The following is an 11303-nucleotide window of genomic DNA, read 5'->3' as shown; positions in this document are numbered from 1 at the left end:
CTGAACATATTTTGCATAGTTAATTAGTATTAATAAGGAATTTGTAAATTACGAGATACAAATGCAAATTGTTGTATTAAAAAACAAAACCTTCAAAGATATAATAAGCAACCAGATACTGTTGTATTTTGCTTAGGATAAAGTTTGGATTGTGTCATACACATAAAACAATATCATGAAGCTTTTCAATACTGAAGTTTTTGTAAAAAGCACTCAAGACCATCACAATGTTCTCAAAGACTTTATTAAACAGACGGTTCTGGAAAAGTCTGCATAGAACACAGAATAGAAACATTGTCATACTTTCTCAATACAATCACATCAGACTTGCATATATGGCACTGACTTCCCTCTTCTCACCCCAACAGTAACACTTCACAGCTACTGTCTATATAATAATTTTCAGTTTACACTCTTGCCCTAAATGTGATATGAATGCATGTTTAAACAAACAAAAACCACTGACCAAAACGTGATAGTGTGGTAAATTTGTTTCATTGGTATGTATACAAATAATTCTATAAACTGTTTTCTCCTCAGTCTCTAGTGTGTAAATGCTGAAGCAATTTGTCTGGATTCATTTGCACAATTTCTCAGGGACTTTCTCTGGAAAGAGCAAGATATTTTACTGTTATAAGAATTGAAACCAATTCCTCATATAATACTTTTAAATGGGCAATAAGTTGCTTGGTTTTACGGTGATTTCCACTAGCAACAAAGGGAAAGTTACCAGCCGAGTAAGGGAAAATTTCATTATTTATGCAAACAGCACAAAGGAATGTTTGGTTCCCAGATCAACAATATTACTTCCTTTTATCCTCACTGTGAGAAAATTAATCAGTGCCTTCAATACTGTGTTTAAATCATTAGTACATAGCAGGGGTGGGCTTTTATTGCTCTAGTGTCTCTGTGGCGATATATTGTGATACTGCAAGGGCCTCTATTGATGAATGGATGTTCATGGACATTAAACATTTTTTAAGATATTTTGAAGTGTATTAATAATATTTACACAAATAAGTGATAAATGATTCTTGTGAGATATTTAGATTGCTCAAATTGTTGCAGTTAATACTGAAATACAATGTATGATGTCACAATATCGGCTCTAAATGTGACTTTTCTTTGGGAAGAAATTATTCCTTGAAAATAATTCTGATTAAATCACAAACAATACTAGTGAAATACCATGTTTTATTTTTCTTATCAAATAGTTTCTTATAAAAGTGTCAGTAACTGACATCAGTCTCACAAATCTGATTAAAAACCACCTCATATCCATCTCCAAAAAAAAAAAGTACCATCCCTCTACAAGTCCTGTCATCATCAGAATGCAGTACATAACTAGTTTTAGTAAACAAAACAGACAGCAGAGAATCCACCCAGCCTGAAAAGAAAAAAAATACACACACTCTGAAGAAAACAAAACTGCTTAGCTACACTGTTTAAAGTTCTGAAAATAAGAACAAGCATTATTTAACCCCACAACTGTGCAGTTGTCTGGGTTGCCTGGTTCTTAGCATCTAGGTCTGTACAGATTGAAGCCTACAACTGGCAGCGCCACGTAAGACAAAGTTCTGCTCACCAGACAGCACTTAGATATTTAAGGATACATAACAGGAGGTATTTATTTATAATGAACTCCAAAATAATAATAATAAAAAAAAAATGACAGAGCATTAAAAGGAAGACAAGGCAGATGGATCAGAGCAACAGGAAGCACATCACAAAAGGAAGACGTTTTTGCACTGGGAGTTACTAAAACAAATAAAAAAAGATATGCCACAGTCACCAAAACAAAATGGCTACATATGGAGCTGAAGCACATCTTAACATTTTTTAAAAGTGCTTTGATATTTTTAATGCATGAAAAACACCAGAAAATATGGTAAATCTTTTTCTCTGATTTCCCCCATAACATTCACACATTGGAAATGTCATGAGACAAAGTGGTGTCTTACAGTAAACTATAACAAGGGCTCAGATAGCTATTACTTTTGAATTGTGCTCTCTTTCACTCTCTCACTCACACACACGCACAAAACAGACGTTCTTGGATTAGCTTATACAAGTGGGTGATGGTTTTGGTGTCTTGAGGCCTCTCAGTTGAGAAAAGCAGCATGAACAGATGGCACCTCAGCATCTGTTGCCAGTGCTGCGCATGACTAGGCACGCGTATATGCAAAATCATTAATGCTTCTATCTCTAGCCCCTGCTGAAAAAAAATAAGAACAATATAAAAACGATATGGACAAAAAACACTAGTAGATAGGTGTGTTAGTGCAGCCTATCTGCACCGGTGCTGGAGTTGCTATTTGTGTTTTTCTCATCACACAAAAAGATATGATTATAAAACGTCCTATCGCAGATGCATTTGAAATACGAAAAGGAGGTCTGGCCTCCTGAAGCTTGCAGTCTCACTAACACTTCCCAGCTTGGGGGAGTCTGCTCAGACACCCCCCAGTGGCCAGAATTGGCACTGCAGGCTGAGCAGCCAAACAAGTGATTCAGAAAGTAGGTCCAGTTGACAGTTGTTGTTTTTTTCCTTCTTGTACAAAACAACCAGAATCTGTTCTTCCTCATCCTCATCGTTAATTATTCTGAATCCATTTTGCTTTTACTCTTTTTTTTTTGTTTTTTTCCTTTTTTAGCTTTATTGAAGTGTCCCACAACATCAACAACAGTAAAAATAACAAATTTGACAAGAACAGCACTTCATGTCATGTAGCGAGTGATCGCTCTCAGAGCGTAGAGCAGTTCTGCCTGCATGCGTGCTTCCATAAGAAGCAAATTAACATGGACCTGAAAGGCAGAGTTAAAGATAATCATTAGCCACAATTCTTTCCTAGAGAATTCACTTTGCCACAATCAGTGTTTTTGGAGTTCTTCTTACTTTCTCAGAGTGCTGGAATTGCCTCCAGAAGCTCTCGTACATCCTCTTGGTGATCTTCTCTGGACTGCACACCATAGTCTTGATGTAGACTTTAAAACTGCAGTCTAGCAGTTGATTAATTTCTCCGTAGTCATAATCGTCATAGCTGCAATGCAACAGACAGAGAGAGTCAGAGAGATACCTCAGTAATACAATAGAGCACAGTAAGTTGTCCACAACAGGATACAACTTTTTAGATTACTAAGAACTGGATAAATTTAGTGTAGATCTGTATTTATGTAACAAAAGTCTGAGACTGACCGAATGCCAAACATGCAGTGGATATAGTTCCAGATCGCTCTACGCAGCATGGAAGTGTCCACACCCTGGTGTGTTGCCATTGTGTTATATGTCAGGTTGTAAGCGATCTGAAACTTTTCATCAAGAAGTTGTCCAAAATCTGGATAAAGCCGATTCACAAGAGAAAATCCATGATCCTCCCAACTATAGTCCTGTTAAGGGCATGAAACGTGCACAATCATTAGTTCAGCCTCCAGTTTCAAAGCCAGTTATGATAGTGAGATGACTTCAATATCTCTTACCTGCACTCGGAGGGTAGGCACATGTTCTCCTCTCCTAGAAAAGTCTTTGTAGCCGTAACTAGGGTCTTCAAAGTGTCGTGACACATCCCTGGATGGTACACACTCCTCATCCTCTGTTGACCAAACATAAAATTATTTACTGCAAGTCATCCTGGCTATGAATTTTAAGAGAAATCTAAATTTGTTATTTCGGTGTATAACTTCTACAATTTACAAGATGGCAATTGTCATGTAGAAGTTATTTGGAGTTGTCACGTACCAGAGGTGATCACCAGCATGCTCTCCATCTTCTCTCTCTCAAAACGTGTGGCCATTTCCTCCTGACTGGCCTCCTCTTCATCACAACACTCCTGAAGCTGCTTCATCCTCTCCATCAGCACCTCTACCTCGCAAGATGATTCTGACACCTACACACACAGGAATCTGGGAGTCACACACTTATAGTTCAGCAGCATGTATACTGTAAGATCATGAATGTGAACCCTGCACTCCATGCATTCCTATATCAGATGTCTGAAAGACTTAACAGACCAATAGATAAAATGCTTCCAAGGCAAATTAAGTTCTCTCTTTACATCCATTTCCCTCTGTCTCACCTGCTGGTTCCCCAACATCTCCAGGGCACCATTCCCATTGGCAATATCACAAGCGCAGTAACCGCTGAGTGAGGGCGGCCTGAACGTATGTCCTCCATCTGTGTGGATGTCGGGGGTGATGCCGCAACCAAAAGTAAAGGAGGCTAGAGAATGATAGTGCGTGAGCAGCACCACAACATGAATCAGTTCAGCCAGGGACCAACTGTGCTCCTCTGCCTTCAGTAGACTCTGTTATATCAAAAGAATAGACTCATTACTACAGATTTATTACAAAATAACTCCATTAGAGCCAATAAACTTTATATCTGCTCTAACCAGACTGACCCAATACGTCATAGTCATAAAAATAATTATCTGTGCATATTACAGTTGCATAACAGCTGTGGGCATCTAGGCATGTGTTAATGTAAGGCTGAAGTCATACCTCAATGTGTTCTTTGGTGAGCAGCCAGGGACGGTGGGCTAGGATCTTATTGAGCTCCCCAAGAGCCTGCAGCTTCTGTGGGGCTTCTTCCAGGCCATTCAACCACTTGGGATTGCCCCCAACCTGCAGGAAGTCATTCACATGCAGGTTGACCAGATATGTGCACTGGTGCCTGGCAGCAGCCTGTTGAAAACAGACAAACTTTTATAAGAATCTGTCACTGTGGTTTCTGAGCATCATCCCGGAGAGTTGCAAAGAGTTAGCAAAAATACTGCCATCTCACCATTATGCCTATGTAATGTCTGCAGTGCAGAGACAAAGGACCATCCATCTGAAGCAGGTAATGCTGTGTCTTAAGAAAGCTCTCCAGATACTGAGGATGGAACCCCATCACCAGGGAGATGTTGTCAAGGCGACCGAGCACTGCGAAGGCGTCCTCAAAAATCGACTGTGTTCTTTCGTCCAGTTTACTGACTTGAAGTATCTGGGACAATGAGAGAGTAAAAATTAGGTAAACCTGGGGAATTTGGTACTTCTAAAATAGTTTCACTTCACTATGAGTAAAGTGCTGTAGTTTAATTTAAACAACAATACAAGGGTTAGAAGTGCTTGTAATTTGTTGATTAAGCCAGCAATGTATGTTAAAACTAACCTCTTTCTCTGGTATGAATCTACTTGGTCCATTTCCCAGCGGTCTGGGTATTCGCACTCCAACGTCCTGCAATAGATCAAAACCAGTTGGCATCTTTGAATAACATAATTACATGATCCACAAACACATTAAAACCAATGTACTGAAAGAAGCACTGTCAGAAAAATAAAATAGGATTATATATCTAAGTCATTATGGCATCAAGCCCAGAACTACTAACTTCAACATCCTTCCTCAGCTTAAATGTCAATTGGTTGATTCTAGAATTTTCTCCAACAGAATTTCAAAAACGAACAAAACAAAATTACAATTGCAATCAGTAGCAACAGTTACACCTTAAACAGCATTCAATGATACTATAGAAGCTGGCCAAGGCACAAAGAGAGGACCCAGATCTAGAAGCTCTCTTTCCCCATGAACCTAAAAGGCTGTTTGAGTTAGAAATAAACAAGTGACATAAAACATCGCTAAAGGAGCCAAATCATATATAAATATGCAAACTATAGTCTAAAATAAATAATAATAACAACAACACTATTGACCTTGACTACACACGTAATGTAATCTGTCCCCTTGCAAAAGCCTATTGCCAGACATTCATTCTCCATCTAAGCGCTCCGCACAATAGGAATTCTGCGGACATGATTTTAACGTGTTGATTTAACGAAAGAGTACCATTCAACAATGTGACATGGGCATGACACTGTCAGTAACTTGATCAAAGAGCAGTGTCTAAGACTTCTAGCGAAAACAGGCAGAGAAACACAAGCAAGCAGTGTGTTAATGAGGCAGCGAAGTACAAAGAACTGACTGCACTGCAGCAAACACCTGAATGTACTGCACTGCCGCTTGAAATTACTATGAACAGTACAGACTAACGAAACAGTCATTTAAATGCTCGCTGTCAACCTCTAATCAACATTTCTTACCTTTTTACTAAGCCGCTCACACTGTGTGCAAATTTTAAAAAAGTCTGTCATCGTGAGAGTGGAGTTTTCCACAGTTTGATGAGATGCTGACGCGTGCCTCATACTGAGCGACTGTTTTATATTCGCTTCAGCGTAGTTCCTTGAGGCATTGGGTAAAACTACTAGATCATTTCAGCTGTTCAAGCTCCAGAGCAGAATACCCACTTTTAACTAGCCCTCTTGTGGTAAATAACCGGCTGTAAATATGACTGACGCGCCCACCAGCCAATCGCATTGCAAAAACAACTTACGTTGCTCCAATCAACGTGAGGGGGGCGGGATTACAGGAGGGGCTTAGGCAAAAATGGCAATTAAAAAGTGAGTTCAGACAGGAGTTCGAATATTACTAATCAAATACCGAAGCCCTTTGTTGGTGCAAGTTGTATGCCATATGCCAACTGTCTTTGTATTGTCGTTACCGTCCCGCATGCATTTCTATAGGCTCTTATTACGCTTTCCTGTAGTATCAGGAGGAATATGATTGGACAATCTTTGAAATGTTGGTTAATACTTAACAGTTTTGAACTTCCTATGAAACTTTTTACATAATAATGTTTTGACTTCTCTGGGTCATTTTAATGGCCTGCAAAAAAGGAAGGAAGAAGAAATATTACATCTTGTACAGAACAGATTGAAGAAGCCCAAGCCAGTGGGAGGGGATGTTTTTCCTTCAGTAAACAAACTGGACGACGTGAACCAGGATGACGGCATGGACTACAGTGAAAAACAAGCAAAGATCAATTCCTTCCCTCTGCTTAATATGCCACATAGGGACCAAGTCAAGTCACTTAAGTGACGCTTTTAGCTCAGATATTGATTATTTTCCAAGTAAAAAAAATGCACTACAGGTGGCTACAGTTGTTTTCCTTGAAAGCCTTGAACTATTGAGCACACTATTCCCTCAAAAAAATCACTGTATTGGAATACAATACATACATGCATACAATATCAATCCTTTGCTGATTTCCAGCATAACACTCATCAACTTTAGAAATATTTTCTATCACATGCATTTTAAAGGTGTTTTTGATTTAACTGCAATTGCAAAAGTAATTACTTGGATAAACAACATACTTTCTGTATATATGCAAAGATGCAAAAAGGAAGAATATATCGTAGAGTGATATAGACAAACAGTTTGAATCAAGTCCTGTACTGATTTTGGGATCGCTCACGCAATGAAGAGTAGCTATTCAGCATGTTCTTTGTGTCTAACGGGACCGTCCCACACCAGACCCCACAGGCCAGAGCAGGAGTCAGCACTCTCTCTGGGGAGAGGGGGGTGGTTAACCAGACCCACCGATCCCTATGGCTCAGCAAGCCTACAGAAGAGAATGGTCAGCGTTTGCCTTGCACCCACTTCGGCCCATGGCACCCTTTCCTTTTTACTAAAAAAAGATCATGGCCATAAATATAATCTGAGAACAAACTTAAGGCTTTACTTCACACACACCATATCACAACCTTGGGCTTGACTGCTTTATCCGAAAGTCCCAATGTTATATTTGTGAATACGAAAGACGTTTCACACAGACCAGGACATATAGATATACTCAAATCTCATGCAAATACAACCTTTAACACAAAGAGTAATAAAAAGCTTTGGAAATGGCTGATAAACTGAAACATTGCATCAAAAGTTCAATGGGTTCAGTAATCGAATTGCTTGGTGCTCTAACAAAAAAGCTACATCAGCAGCACCCAATTCTTTGAATTAGTAATAACTTCAAGAAAAGGAAAGTAAGGATGTTTGGTTGTTGCATTATCCAAGCCATTCAAATACCCATGAGCAACATGTTTGGGCATATGCATCACATGCATTTCTTAGAAGAGTACACCAACTTCCAAAAGTCTTTGTTTCATCGACATCACATTTCACGTTTTTCTTTAAAAACAACAGGTAAAAAAAAAAAAAAAAAGTAAAACCATTTTTTAAAGGACCATTCAAGGAGATTATCATTTGACAGCTGCAAACCCTTTCTCTAGTTTTATTAAACTTATATTTATTATCTTATTAATACCACATACATTTTAGTCATTTTCTTTTAAAAGACAACATTGTAAAACAATTGCTTGAGTTAAAGATTATGCCAGTTTAACCCATGTTCACTGAAGAATATGTTTGAGACTGATAAGATTGAAAAGGTGAATTCTTGGCGCTGTGAGAACAACAGCCAACTTCTGCCAACAAACAACTCAACCGCTGTTCATGACTGTCGGCCAGAGAAAAAAGTTTTCATTCGGTGTGAACACTTTCTGAGTAAAAGAGTGTTTGTAGATGTGCCTCTCTGTATGAATGTGGGTCTCTGCACTGTTGTTTTTCTTGTGCTGAACGAGCAGACACGCTAAAACCACAAGCCTTCGGATGTTCAACAAGTGGCAGAAAAGTTGTCTGACAGCCCTCGTCTGAACCAGTTCTATCCTGACCTATCAGAGAACGGGGAAGAAAGAGTGAAAAAACACAATGACATAAGCCTAGCAACAGGAGTCAGCCAATCAGAATCCAGAACAACAGTTTCAGGGTCCAATCTGCTTTTTTTCACCCTCACACCCCCACTGTAGAGCCTCTGAAAGAAAAAGAAGAAGTCTAACTTCGAAATGAAGTTACGTTTTTGAGTCTATTCAAATTAATGTGTCTAAGTTATATGTTTTATGACCAAATGCATCTGAGGTTTTGTACACAGAGAAAGTGTTAAAAGTCGACTAAAGTCTTTGCAGCCTTGAACTTTAGACCTTATGGTGTGACAATAATCACAATGGAAAAAATTATAATTAAAGCAGGGGAATATGTCCTTTCATAAAATGGGGTCACCCACACTAACTTAGCGCTTCATATTTTTGCAATTTCCATCTCATTCAATTTGACATTTATCAAGTCTGTGTTAAACAAATGTCCCTTAAAAGTCAACATTACAATAGGGAGGAGGGATAGACAAATCAATACCAATTCTGCTGTGAACTTGATTCTCTTTATGTCTTCTTGTGTCTTTGCAAACTATAACAAACTAGGATGTGCTCACTGGCTTGGATATTTGTATACCTTCTGAGTGAATGTTTTTGCATGGCAGAGGCAAGTGAACTTGCACTAAAGTGAGAGTTCGATGTCTGGCAGAAAACTGCTCTGGTGCAATGGCTCTTCTCATGACACTAAATATTTACCCATTCAAGCACCGCTTTCCTCCATTATCAGATCCACCTTTCCTTTCCTTCTGTTTCTTTCCTTTCCACCTTTCCTTCTGTTCTAGTTTCCTCTTCTAGTGTCATTTCTCCCACCCAACTTCCCATGTTTCTTACTCTCTTGCTCTCATACTTGGATCCAAGTGGGGAATTCAGAGAACGGGGTTGACTTGAGCAGCTCAGTCTAGCATCTGTCTTCCTGAAAGAGGCGTGGTCCACTAACACAGATACAAATGCATTCACACATCCACATACAGACAGTCAGAGGAAATGGCACTCCCAAAGCACAAACTGCAGAGCACAGTAGCACGCATATCCATACACAAAAACATTAAAAGTTACTCTGAAAACTGCAAGGAGAAGGAGTAACACTGAAAGGGATAGTTCGCTTTTTCATTTATTCACCCTCATGTTGTTTTTTGGTTTTCTGTGGAACGTAAAAGCAGATGTTAGGCAGAATAACCTCAGTCATACAAAAGCTTGTGATGTGAACAGAATGTAAGTCAAAGTCACCATTCGCCTTCATTGTATTGGAAAAAGATGCAATGAAAGGCTAACATTCTGCCTTACATCTCTTTTTGTGCTCCACAGAAGACGGTTTGGAAGAATAGGAGCGTGAGTAAATGATGACAGAATTTAAATTTATGGGTTAAACTATATGTTTAAAAAAAGCAACTATACTGTATATACAGTATATATTTACAGTACTGTGCAAAAGTTTAATGAACTTGTGAAAAATGTTGCATAGTGAAGATGTCTTAAAAAATAGTGCCATAAATAGTTTTCACTTAACAATTACTGTCATACAAATTCCCAGACTGATGCAATGATGTTGAGATTTAGGCTCTCTGGGGACCATGTCATATGTTGTAGGGCTCCTTGTTCTTTTTCTATTCAATTCTATTTGCAAAGGCAATATTGAACATTTTAAATTTTCTACTGATACACTAAAAGCAGAATATATAAAATAACCATTTTAAGTGGGCCTGGGTAGCTCAGCGTGTAAAGACACTTACTACCACCCCTGGAGTCGCGAGTTTGAATCCAGGGCGTACGGAGAGACTCCAGCCAGGTCTCCGAATCAACCAAATTGGCCCGGTTGCTAGAGAGGGTAGATTCACATGGGGTAACCTCCATGTGGTCGCTATAATGTGGTTCGCTCTTGGTGGGATGCGTGGTGATTTGTGCGTGAATCCTCCATATGTGCTATGTCTCCGCAGTAATGCGCTCAACAAGCCATGTGATAAGATGCGTTGGTTGATGGTCTCAGACGCAGAGGCAACTGAGATTCCTCCTCCGCCACCCAGATTGAGGCGAGTCAATACGCCACCACGAGGACTTAGAGCACATTGGGAATTCCAAATTGGGGAGAAACTATTTTTGTGAAAAATATAATGCATCTAAGACCTTTGCACAGTGCTGATATACTGCATTTTAAAACGTATAATTCACCCAGAAATGAAAAATCTGTTTTTAATTTTTATATATAATCAGTCACTGACGAATAAGGTTGTCTGTGGTGTTAAAAATAAGAAATCATTTAAAGATTAAATCTAGTTTAAAACAATTCAACGTCAAGTTCCAATTTGATTTTATAACTAAGAAGAAATGGCAAAATGGCTACCTATTGGTAACGCACCACATGATTTTGATTTAGTGGACAATGGTATTTTTAAACATGAATACTATTTTAAACTATTCTTTTTATTTTTTAGAAATAATAATAAAAGATTATTCTGCACTACACATGCCATTCTTGATTCTTTGACCTTTTGTATACTTTCTCTAGGTGATTATACCATATGATATTTTGATACAATATGTCATAAATATATATTAAAACATATAGGTAAACAAATAACAGCTAAAGTTGTTCTCTCCCTGGAACATCCATGGAAACCAAAGTTCCCATGGATGTTGTTTTAACAAGGAGTGTTCACAGCTGTCACAATACAGGCGCTCTCGCTCTCTCTCTCTCTCTCTCGTTGGTGCGGCTATCCTTATGAGGAATA

The 11303-nt window shown here is 38.7% G+C and overlaps 1 protein-coding gene across 2 annotated transcripts in view; it reads right to left on the bottom strand.

Moving 5' to 3' along the window:
• Positions 1 to 250: 250 nt before the first annotated feature.
• The window catches only part of LOC127624094 (sestrin-1-like), a 58284-nt gene continuing 47231 nt past the window's right edge, over positions 251 to 11303 (bottom strand). Inside the window, exons 1-10 of one of the 2 annotated variants that reach the window (XM_052098752.1) lie at positions 6076 to 6280; positions 5147 to 5212; positions 4778 to 4978; positions 4495 to 4677; positions 4071 to 4298; positions 3734 to 3881; positions 3475 to 3587; positions 3194 to 3384; positions 2894 to 3038; positions 251 to 2802 (exon numbers count right to left, since the gene is read on the bottom strand). In XM_052098752.1, coding sequence (XP_051954712.1) covers positions 2716 to 2802; positions 2894 to 3038; positions 3194 to 3384; positions 3475 to 3587; positions 3734 to 3881; positions 4071 to 4298; positions 4495 to 4677; positions 4778 to 4978; positions 5147 to 5212; positions 6076 to 6177 — 1464 coding nt within the window. In that variant the 5' untranslated portion in view covers positions 6178 to 6280 and the 3' untranslated portion in view covers positions 251 to 2715. Of the gene's footprint in view, positions 2803 to 2893; positions 3039 to 3193; positions 3385 to 3474; positions 3588 to 3733; positions 3882 to 4070; positions 4299 to 4494; positions 4678 to 4777; positions 4979 to 5146; positions 5213 to 6075; positions 6281 to 11303 lie in introns of those variants that run through there. The other variant, XM_052098751.1, reaches the window with a different exon arrangement.

Source organism: Xyrauchen texanus, chromosome 30, assembly GCF_025860055.1.
Source record: "Xyrauchen texanus isolate HMW12.3.18 chromosome 30, RBS_HiC_50CHRs, whole genome shotgun sequence".
NCBI lineage: Eukaryota > Metazoa > Chordata > Actinopteri > Cypriniformes > Catostomidae > Xyrauchen > Xyrauchen texanus.
This window is presented reverse-complemented; position numbering and strand designations above follow the sequence as displayed.